This window comes from Dromiciops gliroides, chromosome 2 (assembly GCF_019393635.1).
Source record: "Dromiciops gliroides isolate mDroGli1 chromosome 2, mDroGli1.pri, whole genome shotgun sequence".
Lineage (NCBI taxonomy): Eukaryota > Metazoa > Chordata > Mammalia > Microbiotheria > Microbiotheriidae > Dromiciops > Dromiciops gliroides.
Window position 1 is genome coordinate 306,801,953 of NC_057862.1, and position 12,824 is coordinate 306,814,776.

A 12,824-nucleotide genomic window follows, 5' to 3' on the forward strand; every position below is an offset into this window, starting at 1 on the left:
AATTAATTGTCTGAAGTTGTCAGATTGACATATCTATCCTATGTCTAAAGAGCTCTAACACATTGAGAAGTCCCTGAAGTTCCCTTCCCTGGCCTATCTCTCAACTGTTTTCCAGGCAAATCATATTTTTCTTTCTTTTCAGCTCTTTACAATATTGGAGATATGGTACATGCAGCTCGGGGCAAGTGGGGAATTAAAGCCAATTGCCCTTGCATTAGTCGTCAGAATAAATCTGTATTGAGACCTGCTGTCACTAATGGGATTTCACAGGTAAGCAAGTCAGGGAGCTACTTATAGATTAACTACAAACTATGTCAGCTGAAGCAGGTGCTGTGGCATGCTTAGAGCTTGGGCAGGCATCAAAGACACCAAGGTCGTCCACTGCATCCTGGACCATCATCTGTCGTCTTGACTTTTGTTCTACCACTAGACTTGGATGACTTTAAGAAGAGAGAGTGAGTCTGATAACTTTGTGAATCCACAAACAAGTCAGGACATCACTATCCATGTCATTGGTCCTCTTTTTAAAAAACCAAACGGATGAACAAGTTATATGTATTCTCAAGCAATGGTGGAATATACTGCTTGTTGAGATTAAGCTCCTCATGTCTGAGGTAACCCAACTTGATCCTTCTTGTGCCCAGTCCTACCACTGAGGTTATGAAAGACTCAAAAAACAGACACAAAAGTTGATCTACCTCATCCACTAGGAACTGGTGAATACTTTAGAAATATCCCAATGACTTCCTGGTTTCCTTTCCTTCGTTATCTATGCTCAGTTTTGATTCAGGGGAATACTAAAACATCTTTGACTTAGAGTCAGGATCACCATGTCAGGGTCCACATCTGTGTGTTCACAGTGTGGAAAAGACTAACCTCCATTAGTCTGTTCAGCCATAGTGCACAAGCAAAACATGATCTGGGGCACAGTTATCTTCAAGCCGGCTGGTATAGACTGATTCATTTGTTTGGGATTGTCCCACTGCAAACTTAATTCCCAAAAATCCTAGTGTAGTCAAAATTAAAAAAAAAAAACACCCTGAAGTTGATTAATTTCATCCCAAGATCTTTCAGGATGAAGAATATTGCCAGTAGTGAAAGCATAGGAATTGAAAATGCAGGGGGAGGAGTAGGTAGGTAGAAAGAAAGTCAGGTTTGAAGGTGTCTACAGAAATGTTTCTATTTTTACTAAGGTTGAAGTGTTCAGGCTGGACGATATAAAAATGCAGGGCATTTTAAAATTAGTCTATAACAAGTATGGTACACAAGCAACTTTTTTTAGGTATTCTTCTGTATTAGTATGTATAGTTTATCTATTTTTCTTTCTGCAGTACTTTGTTTTAAGTACAGTTGATGACTATATATGTTTCAGCTTCCCAGTATAAATCCCAGTGCTTCGTCTTCTGGAAGTGAAACTCCCTTCTCCAGTGGAGGAGGCACAACAGGGGTGACAACACCAGAGTCTGACCTTATACCCAAACCTGACACTGTGGACAGCAGAGGTGAGGAAGCACTGAAAACGGAAGCGTCAAGTAGCAGTAGTGAGACAAAGACTAGCAGACCACTCTGCCCTGAAACAACACCACCATCCTCTGCTCTGCACTGGCTGGCAGATTTAGCAACACAGAAAGCAAAGGAAGAAACAAAAGGTAAGCAAATCAGATTCAATCCAAAGGCAAGGAGCAAAGGTCATGGCTGTCAGTGATCACTATGACTTGGTGAATTGGATGATTTCAGGAATTGAATTGCATGTGCCTGGTCACACAGAACAGCATAGTCTTGTCTAGCTTCTCTCCAGGAAGATGTCATGGCACAAGGGATCATCTGGAGAAGGGCAGACGGAGTGGGGGTGGGGGGCAGGTAAAATGAGGGATTAGTAACTGAGAGCAACCCAGTAGTGAATGCAAAAAGATTTGGATGAAAAGAGATAGGGGAAAGGGGGAAATGGCAAAAGCAGGAAGTGCGATGGAAGGGAGCAAAAGGATAAAGCACATTCCCTGATGTGTTCACTGTTGGTTGTCGATTAAATGTAGTGTGTACTCTTTCTTTCCCTGAGGAAGATTGTAGATTGAAAAGCCCTTATTTTCTGTTTTTTCCATTGTGTTTGTGGTTGTCACTCTGTGTTATAATGTTTCAGAAATTGACTTTCTCTTTTGTTTCCTTTGTTACATTGGCTTTACTTAGCTCCTACTGATGGTTCTTTTCTTACAGAAGCTGGATCTCTGAGATCAGTACTCAATAAGGAGTCCCATTCCCCCTTTGGGCTGGATTCATTCAACTCTACCGCAAAGGTTTCTCCATTAACTCCAAAGCTCTTTAATAGCCTGCTACTGGGTCCTACTGCCTCAAACAACAAAACAGAAGGCTCCAGCCTTCGAGACCTACTACACTCTGGACCCGGAAAGCTTCCCCAGGCCCCCTTGGACACCAGCATACCTTTCCCTCCAGTCTTCTCAGCATCTTCAACAGTGGGTATCCTCTCCGTGATTTCAGCCATTGAATCTGGTCTTTTTATTTGAGTTTGTTTTCATATTTAACATTCCAGTGTTATAATTCACTATTTCTTGAATGGAAAAGAAGGAAGCATGCTCTAATATAAGGCATCTGGAATCAGTGTTGTCTATTGTATTCAACTTAATGCTGTTGTCTTTTAGTGATGTCTTTATTGACATCATTATCTTCATGAGACAGTGTTCTTTTAGATCTGCTTTATGTATCTGTTCATACAAGTCCTACCTTATTTCTATGAATCCTTCATATGCTTCATTTCCTACAGTTCAGTCATATTCCCTTGCTTTCAGATACCACAGGATCCCATGAAAATATCTTTCCTGAAAAGGTGTAATGGCCTTATTTTTGTATAGGTGTCTAGATTGAAAGCCATAATGACAGGCTCCTTCTGTGCTGTTGAATCTTTATGAAAATGCCAGATTCTGTCAAATAATCTCTGAAATACAGTAAAACATCATCTATCTCATTGGTTTTGCTAGGAAAGAATAGAGCAGAAACTGGATCGTTCCTTTCTCAGTAGTGAAATTATGTAGCACTGGCAAAAAAGGTAAGGTAAGGGTAGTTGAGAGGGCAGCTAGGTGGAGCAGTAGATAAAACACCGGCCCTGGATTCAGGAGGACCTGAGTTCAAATCCGGCCTCAAACACTTGACACTTACCAGCTGTGTGACCCTGAGCAAGTCACTTAACCCCCTTTCCTCTCCCCCCCCCTCCAAAAAAAAAAAAAAGATAAGGGAGTTGTGTCTGACTTGGGTTATCTGTCAAGTCTTTTGGCTAGATAGGGAACCTGTTCCTAAAGGAGAGTTAGGCACAAGATATAGGTGGGGTTGTTTTGTTTTGTTTTTTAAGGCAATGGGGGTTAAGTGACTTGTCCATGGTCACACATCTAGTAAGTGTCAAGTGTCTGAGGCCGGACTTGAACTCAGGTACTCCTGACTCCAGGGCCGGTGCTTTAACCACTGTGCCATCTAGCTGCCCCCTAAGATATAGGTGTTTTTAAAGACTTTTTAAATGTCTACAACCCACACACCTAGGTTTATTAGCATTATACACTCTTAACTACCAAAATAAGTTCTTAGGTCTTTTATAGACTCGCTGTGCCCCTGAGCGAAAGGTAGGATGAGTAGAGAAAATATAGTACTTCTTAATAGTCTCCCATTTGATAAGGAATGTTTTAAGAACATACACAGAATAAGGCTAGCTGGGTCAGTGACTTTTTCTGTGTTCATATGAGTTGTGTGACTGTCTTTTTTTGCTGATGATTGTGAAACTAAATATAGCTGTTGAACTTCTGTGTCCCAGGGGGTGAAGAACAAGGCCAGTCTTCCCAACTTCCTTGACCACATCATTGCCTCAGTGGTAGAAAATAAAAAAACCTCTGATGCTGCAAAGCGTGCCAGTAACCTGACTGACACCCAAAAAGAGGTGAAGGAGATGGTGATGGGGCTGAATGTGCTGGACCCGCATACCTCCCACTCATGGCTCTGTGATGGGAGGCTCCTATGTCTCCATGACCCCAGCAACAAAAACAACTGGAAGATCTTTCGAGAGTGTTGGAAGCAAGGCCAGGTAAATGCGATCAAGGATTGCTTTTGAAGCCTTTGACCCACAAAAAAATATGGCTGGCTGGTTGTGGTTTGGGAATACCCAGTCTGTTTACCCTATGTCAGGCAAATACTAGTAGAATTGGGAAGAAGAGGAGGGAGGGAGAAAGAACTAGTCACAGCAACCAGATTGTTGAAGGTAGTATTACTCTGGAGAATCTTTGATTACTCCAAGCTCTCTGACACTGAGCTCTGGAAAAGACCATAGATACTCTTGTGAAGTTAGGGGTCTGACTTGGATATTGCCTTTGGAAAAGAAAGCAACATTGGTGTAATGGAGGTGGTGGGGCAGTGGCAGTAAATAACACTTTACCAGGGCAATATTTCTTGGCTGTACCAAATCTATGTTAAAGCCGTCATTTATCTGTACACATTTCAGGTTCATAAGGAAGGGAAAGGGTGTGGGATTTCTGGAGTTCTCCTTTCCAAATAGGAAACTTTGCCAAAAGTTGATTTTTGTCAGTGTTTGGCCTCCCCCTTTCTTTTATATAGCAGTAGGTCTCCAGAGCAACAGAAGGGATTTATCTGATTGGACCTGGGAAGTAGGGGAAAAGGTGATAATAATACAGTGGAGGTGGTGCCTCAGCTGATGGTAGAATCAGAGATCACATCATAGAGATGTCAAGCTCAAGGACTCAGGAGAAAGGAGAGAAGGAGAAGGAGGAGGAGGAGGAAATGTTAGTGGGGGATCCTGATTCCTGTTCTTCAGCCCCTGGCATAGGTCTTAATGTTTTTAGTGACCTTGCTGATCAAGGTATTTCTTTCCACAGCCTGTCCTTGTTTCTGGGGTGCATAAGAAGCTCAAATCTGAACTTTGGAAACCAGAAGCATTTAGTCAAGAATTTGGAGACCAGGATGTGGATCTAGTGAACTGTAGAAACTGTGCTATCATTTCTGATGTGAAAGTGCGTGACTTCTGGGATGGTTTCGAAATTATATGCAGTAAGTGACTTTGAGGTCATATCCACTAAGTGCAACCTGGGAAGAGAGCCAGCTCTCTGTATTCCCAGTATTGCTCTTCAGCACAACATGCCCCTATAGAAATAGCCACAGAGGTCACTGTAGCATGGTGGGAAAATCTTGTCCTTGGACTTGACACAGAAGCCCATCTAATGGAATAGATTCCTAACCCTCAGTTTGTGGTCCAGCAGGGTTTGTTGTCACTGGCAAACAATGGAGCCCCTTTGTGTTGATCTCTGAAGCTGTGGGCACGGGAAAAGTTGTATATCTGGTCCACTTTGGGGGACAGAACTGAAAATAAAAAGCTAGTCTTCTGTGAAGTTGAGTATCAAGAGATTTTCCATCTTTCAGTTCAGTGAGCCAGGGCTGTAAATGACTGCTTTATCTCTCACAGAACGGCTAAGGTCAGAAGATGGGCAGCCAATGGTACTGAAGCTCAAAGACTGGCCTCCAGGGGAGGATTTCCGAGACATGATGCCTACAAGGTTAGCAAACTAAATCAAGCTACAGCAACTTTAGGGGTCTAGCACAAGAGAAAGAATTATAAGGGATTATGTTTTGAACATCACCAGAAGACTAGCTACTAGGGTATGAATTGTTTCAACCACAGCAACTCAAAACTGTCTCCTAAACAAGCAGGAAAAGTTTGCCATCTGTTTTGTTCGAGCACATGTCCCCGTCTATGAAATCATAGCTCCTTGAAGTATTAAAATAAGTCAGGGGTGGGGCAGCTAGGTGGCACAGTGGATAGAGCACAGGCCCTGGATTCAGGAGGACCTGAGTTCAAATCTGGCCTCAGACACTTAACTCTAGCTGTGTGACCCTGGGCAAGTCACTTAACCCCAATTGTCTCAACAACAAAGTCAGGGGGACTAAAGGGCGCATAGTGGGCTTTTCTTCTGTAGCACAGTATGTCCTCTCCTCTCTCTTGTCCTTCTTTAGGTTTGAGGATCTGATGGAGAACCTCCCTCTGCCAGAGTACACCAAGCGAGATGGAAGGCTGAATTTGGCTTCTAGACTCCCCAGCTATTTTGTACGACCCGATTTGGGTCCCAAGATGTACAATGCCTATGGTATGAGGGGATAGACCCAGGGATGCTCCCTCTGACTCCTCTCGTTTAACAGCTAAAGGATGATTTGTGGGCAGTGAGGAACCAGGAAACATTTCTGTCCAGCAGCCAGTGTAACAAGTGACCCTTTATTATGGCAATAATCTGAATATTACTGACAACTTTTAATTTTTTTAACTTTCCATAGTGATTTATGTACCTATATTTGTTCCCCAAGTAGGTGGAAAGTAACCTTTTAAAATTTCATACATTAAATTCAAGAGATAATATTTCCTTATCTGTAAAGTTGAAATAGTCATACAAAGGGGCAGCTAGGTGGCGCAGTGGATAGAGCACCAGCCCTGGACTCAGGAGGACCTGAGTTCAAAGCCTGCCTCAGGCACTTGACACTTCATAGCTGTGTGACCCTGGGCAAGTCACTTAACCCCAATTGCCTCACCAAAAAAAAAAAAAAAAGAAATAGTCATACAAGAAGTATTTGTTATTATAGGAAAGTAGTTTTTAAATTGGAAAACACTGTATAAATGCAAGTTGTTGTTATTGTTAAAGAAATATGACTCAATTCTAAAAAAATATCAGAGTAACAATGAAGAAGTTTGGATGCCAATATACCCAACATGTCAGGAAGTCCCAGTGATGGGTATCACAGGGGGAGGGAGGCAGGTCTTTTCATAGATAGCACTGAGCCCAGCCTTATTGTCTTTTTACCTTTAGATGGGAAAAGTGAGATAGGATTTTTTTTGGTGGGGGGGTATGATTTGTTTGGGTAGAAACTGGTCAATTAGTCAGAGATTTGGCTTGGAGCACTTACTCTGTTAGTTCTGTCTGTCCACACTGTTAACCTGGTTAAGAATAATTGCCTAAGTGAACTAGAAAAGTTTTCAAGACAGTAATTTGTTTGGAAACAAGTCATCTTAAAACAGAACCTCATGACCCATAGAAAGCCATCTTAACACATGTTCTTGGCCATGGGTTTGTCTGGATTATTTAGAATATTGGCTTTTCATCCTAATTTTTCTTTTACCCTTAGGTTTAATCACTGCAGAAGATAGAAGAGTTGGTACAACAAACTTGCACTTAGATGTGTCTGATGCAGTTAATGTGATGGTGTATGTCGGTATCCCCATTGGGGAGGGAGCTCATGATGAAGGTAAGATCGCCAAGACACATTGATATATTGTCCTACATTTCTTCAGTAGTGTAGCAAGTAGGGGCGGTTTGGTGGCCCAGTAGATGGGGCACTAGGCCTAGAGTCAGGAAGTCCTGGATTCCAATCCAACCTCAGACACTAGCTGTGTGACCCTATCATTAAACTTCTCTCTGCCTCAGTTTCCTCATCTGTAAAATGGAGATAATAATAGCACTTAACTCCAAAGGTTGTTGGAAGGACCATAAGATAATTATAACATAGAAAACACTATATGTGTTAGCTATTATTGTTATTATTATCATAATTGGTTATTATTATCAAGTCTCTTGGAAGGAAGTATTTGATATCCTTTTCCTTGTTTTAAGTCCCCCTGCAATGTAGAGACCTCTTATCAAATGTACCTCCACCCTACCCCTATGCCTTCACCATGTCAGGATATAGACTGCAGACCAGAAATAGGAAATGACTGCACAGTTTGCAATGGGGGATTGAAATTGCCTTCCTTAAGAAAAGGGAAAGGGTCTCTCCTAGATAGTTTTGAGTTCTTCCTGAAGGCTCGGTGATGGACTATGTGGCATTTTGACTCTTCGATCTCCTAATTTATCCTCAAAGGTTCTCCAGGAAGAAACTGAACTTGTGATTTTGTAATGAATGGGCTTTACTTTTTTTTCAGTCTTTGGCAAACAACCGACTGGGTCGGGTTTACAATTTCTGTTTGCCCTTTCAGAGGTGCTGAAGACTATTGATGAGGGTGATGCTGATGAGGTGACAAAACAGCGGATTCATGAAGGGAATGAGAAGCCTGGAGCATTATGGCATATCTATGCAGCTAAGGATGCTGAGAAGATCCGGGAACTTCTCCGAAAGGTGGGGAGCTGTCTGCCAGCCCCTTTTCACATTCACAGAAATGATTCTGCATCCCAGAGAAAAGGCTGAACTGAGCCTTTGGGACATGGCCTGGATTAGCCTTGCCACTCACCTAGGATTTCTCAGGATAGTAATCTTTTTGTGAACCTAATTTCTTGACATTTTTATTGCTAGTTCTGCTCTCTGGCCTAAATCTTTGCCCACAAGATGTGACAGTCAGAATACTTTTTAGCTCAGGTTTGTCTCAAACCCTGCTACAGGATGTCAGATAGTTCTGTAGGATGTTATTTCTGCCACTTTATGGCTCATTTACATATTTCTTTGGTGTTTGGCATTAGGTTGGAGAAGAGCAAGGTCAAGAAAATCCTCCAGATCATGACCCAATCCATGACCAAAGCTGGTACCTGGACCAGACCCTTCGTAAACGTCTCTATGAGGAGTATGGCGTGCAAGGCTGGGCAATCGTGCAGTTTCTGGGAGATGCTGTCTTCATACCTGCAGGAGCCCCTCACCAAGTAGGTATACAGTTTTCTAGGTAGAAAAATGTGGAATTTGAGGTAGTTGAAACCAAAATGTCCTTTGACCATTGAAAATCTAAAAGGTTTGAACTCTGTAGTATCTGGAACTCAGCTGATATCTATAGCAGCTATATTCTCTATAGAAACCAGTTTCCCACACTGCTGCTCATACTTCTAGTAAATAGGAGTTGTGCATGGTGAGGCAAGAGATAAAATGGCCAATGTTAGAACATTGATTTTCACTGTGTCTTCCAATGCCTGTTACTTTCCCCATATCTTTCTCAGGTTCATAATCTGTACAGTTGCATAAAAGTGGCAGAAGATTTTGTATCTCCAGAACATGTAAAGCACTGTTTCCGCTTGACCCAGGAGTTCAGACATCTTTCTAATACCCACACAAATCATGAGGATAAACTGCAGGTGATTATGAGCCCCCACAGACATACTTCCCATTTTCTGAGAGAAACCAGAAATGAATGTTCTGGGGGGGAGACTATGGATTTTCTAGAGATGTTGTCCCAGTTCTGTCTAAACCACGGCCCTCCAAGATTTTATTTTTTTCAACCTGATATCTTTTTGGGTGTGGTTAGCCTTTATTCTACTTTAGGAGACATTCTTTGTGTTAATAACTGTCTGAAATCTAGCTTCACCAACCAAATGGAAAGAGCCTTTCACCAATCAGTATCTGTCAAATGGAGTGGAAGGGATCTCGTTTTGTAGAAAATGATCCTCCTAGAAAGCAGATTTTTTTTTTTTGGTATAAAATCCTCCACACTCGGACTGTGGGGAAAAAAAAGTGGTTAATGATCTCCCTGTCACCAGTCAGGTGACTCTTAAAGTTTATCAAAGAAAGAAATTAAAGCTATCAGTAACCATATGAAAACAGTTTGCATCATTTGTTGATTCTTAAAGTAAAGCCATCCAAGAGATCCATCAAAAAATGGATTCTTACGCACAGAGTTCCTAGTTCTCTCTTTAGAGCTCTTGCTTCCTTGCCCAGCATTGAGTTAGATATTGATTTGGTTTGCTCTGCCATATTTCTCTTATAAAGGCAGCTAGGCAACACAGTGGGAGCACCAGGCCTGGGGTTAGGAAGACCTGAGTTCAAATGTGGCCTCAGATAACTTCCTAGCTATGTGACTCGGGGCAAGTCACTTAACCTTGTGTGCCTCAGTTTCCTTATCTGTAAAATGGGCTAGAGAAGGAAATGGCAAACCACTCCAGTATTTTTTTTAATTCTTTAGTTTGTTTTTTGGCCAGGCAATGAGAGTTAAGTGACTTGCCCAGGGTCACACAGCTAGTAAGTGTCAAGTGTCTGAGGCCAGATTTGAACTCAGGTCCTCCTGAATCCTGTGCTTTATCCACTACACCACCCAGCTACCCCCAACCACTCCAGTATTTTTGCCAAGAAAACCCCAAATGGGTCACAACTGAAAAATGACTAAACTGGATTTCTTTTTTGTCCTTTGTGTCCTCCTTGAATTCTGAAATTTAAAGGTCAGAACCATAGTACTTTCCAATGCATCTAGCTTTTAGAACATAAAAATAAGGAAAAATAAGGAAGTAAAATAGCTCTGTACAGGAAGCACTTTACTTGCTCGCTTTACTTTCCTGTGGCTTGGTCACCTTATCGCTGTATCAGGGGGAGGTGTCTTGTTTGTTTGGAAGTTGTCACCTTCAGCTCCATGTTTTAAGACAGTTCATTTTGATGCTGGAATTTCTTCCTTGAATTTAGCTCTAAATCTTCTTTATAATATTAGTCAGGGGAGGGGCCAGAGGAGGGCTGGAATTTGGGAGGTGTCTCTGTGGTACATGGAACACCACAGAGTATGATAGTTAGAGCACCACACTCATTTGTCTTCACAGGGATAGGCAGGGCCTAACTCTGTCCTTTTGCTCTCTCAGGTGAAGAATATCATTTACCATGCAGTGAAGGATGCTGTTGGCACACTGAAGGCTCATGAATCCAAACTGGCGAGGTCTTAGTTGTGGCTAGTTTCCAAACCCTTGTGAAGCAGGCCTTTCACTCACAGTACTTACAGGGAACGGGCAAGGGTCTCTGCTGGAGCAGGGACCCCCTCACTGGGAGCCAGTGTGGTCAGTATTACAAACTCTCCAGCCACTGTTTTCTACGCTGCCTCAAACACTGATGATCGAAACAGGAAAGTCGCACTGTTACACACACAATTCCAGACTTCAAGCCGAGGGTGCCACATCCCCCATCCTGCGGCCTTTTGGGAATCCAGATCACCTAAACACCACTGGGTTTTCTTGCATATTCTTGTGATTAGAGAGTCAAAACCAAGAATGTGGGCACCTGTTCTCCTTTTTTTCCTTTTCTTTCCTCATGCCTAGTTAGTTGGGAATATGTTTGGAGGTGGGGGGATCTGATAGCAGGTACAGTAGGTGGCATTTGCCGAAGCGTGATCCATAGAAGCCTGACAGCATATCTCTTTGTATGACCTTTTGCTCGACCCAGCCTGAGGAAGAGGGGTGAAGCTGTCCCCATTCTCCCTCCCTTGTACACCGTAGACTTGCAGAACCCAGGGAGAACCCACTGCTTTTCCCAGGAGGCTTCAGGAATAGGAGAATTGTGTATTTAGTGAAAAACTAGGTTTGTAGTGAAACAGTTACTATTTCATGAAAGTAGATATTTTTAGAATTTTTGAAATACCACAACTGTTTTCCTGGATTATGAGGAAAGGCACATTACATTTAGTCTTCCTTTCAATAAAATCTTTGAAGAGAAATGGTTTTTAGAAATTAAATGTCCATAATAGCACAAATTAGCCAAAGCAGAGCTCAAAAGAATTGGCTTTTTAGGGTTTCTTTCCTTTCTCCCCCTCCCATCCCAGCAGTCTCGACAGAGAGGGAACAGTAAACCGAGAATGAACTTTTGTCATGTCTGTGAGCTGTGGTGTGTATGTCCCTGCACTGGTGACTCCAGGAACCATTCCCCCTGTTACCAGTGTTCCCTTGGGACTCAGAATACTTTCCAAACATGAAAGAAAATTTAATTTCCAACATCAGGTTTTTTGTCCAGAAATATTTTCAACAAAACTTTACAGCTCAATGGAGTTTTATTCAGATTTCAATGTCAGCATTTGAAAATGATGGATTTCATTGTCCCATAATAAGTACATTGGGAAGTGTATCTACCTTCTTTTCAGCTGTACTGTAGTGCCCCCTGCAGGCTTGTTTATATGTTCACAGTTACTTCATTTTTTAAAAAATAAAAGTCATTTACTGTAGAATACTTTTAATTTCATTTTCTGTATGTTCATTTTGTGAAGGGCTGATTGGGGTTTCCATGTTCTTATTAAAATATAACAAATCTCTGTGGAGTGGACTAACTTCTTACCCTCTTAACACAGGCCAGACTTTTGGATGCCATTACAAATAGGTCCCTTTTGGTTCTCTGTGCCTGGTACACACCAGAAAACTCACTGTGGCTTTGACACTTTTAGCTGGTGCCAGATGCTGCTGTTCTAGTTTCTTTGGCACTTTATTGAAGTGTAGTGAGAATTTCTAGGGGTAGAAAGTGGGGGAAGGGTTTTTGTGCAGTTTATCTTTCAGTATGAAGTCTTCCTCTCTCAGCTGGGGTAGAGGTCCCAGACTCTAGTCCAAATTTTAAACAGCAGCTACTTCTTTCCTCCTTATAAATGCTGTCTTGTGAACTTCTCCCTGATTACTCTAAAATAGGCTGCCCAGCTCCTAAGCCTCCACGTTTTCCAAGAAAAGAGAGTAAAATCATACTTTTCCTAGTTAATTTGGGGGAGGGGGAGTTTGAGACAATTTGGGTTAAGTGACTTATCAAATGTTTGAGGCTGGACTTAAATTCAGGTCCTTCTGACTCCAAGGACAGTGCTCTATTCACTGTGCCACTTAGCTGTCCACTCCACCCCACCCCCAGCTAATCTTAAAGGTAGTTTGCCTACATGTCTGAAAATGGTTTGTTTGACAAAATGAAAAAAACTTCAGAACTGAAGAACTTGATAAAAGCAGAAAATACTGTTCTTTGTGACTGAAGAAGGCCACCAAGCCAACCTTGGGGAAGAAGGGACCGATACAGACCTTGACATTTTGTAACTAGATAGCTAGAATGATTTACATGTTGTTTTGGTGAGGAATGGCTGTAAAGTAGGT

General features: G+C 42.0%; 1 protein-coding gene across 1 annotated transcript in view; it reads left to right on the plus strand.

The window, feature by feature from the left end:
* KDM3B (lysine demethylase 3B) overlaps positions 1–12,016 on the plus strand; it is a 55,184-nt gene extending 43,168 nt beyond the window's left edge. The window contains exons 13-24 of the mRNA XM_043983532.1: positions 143–270; positions 1,373–1,649; positions 2,212–2,468; positions 3,812–4,078; positions 4,884–5,055; positions 5,468–5,558; positions 6,016–6,146; positions 7,174–7,293; positions 8,021–8,160; positions 8,499–8,675; positions 8,964–9,098; positions 10,584–12,016. Coding sequence (XP_043839467.1) covers positions 143–270; positions 1,373–1,649; positions 2,212–2,468; positions 3,812–4,078; positions 4,884–5,055; positions 5,468–5,558; positions 6,016–6,146; positions 7,174–7,293; positions 8,021–8,160; positions 8,499–8,675; positions 8,964–9,098; positions 10,584–10,664 — 1,976 coding nt within the window. The 3' untranslated portion in view covers positions 10,665–12,016. The remainder of the gene's footprint in view (positions 1–142; positions 271–1,372; positions 1,650–2,211; positions 2,469–3,811; positions 4,079–4,883; positions 5,056–5,467; positions 5,559–6,015; positions 6,147–7,173; positions 7,294–8,020; positions 8,161–8,498; positions 8,676–8,963; positions 9,099–10,583) is intronic.
* The last annotated feature ends 808 nt before the right edge of the window (positions 12,017–12,824 follow it).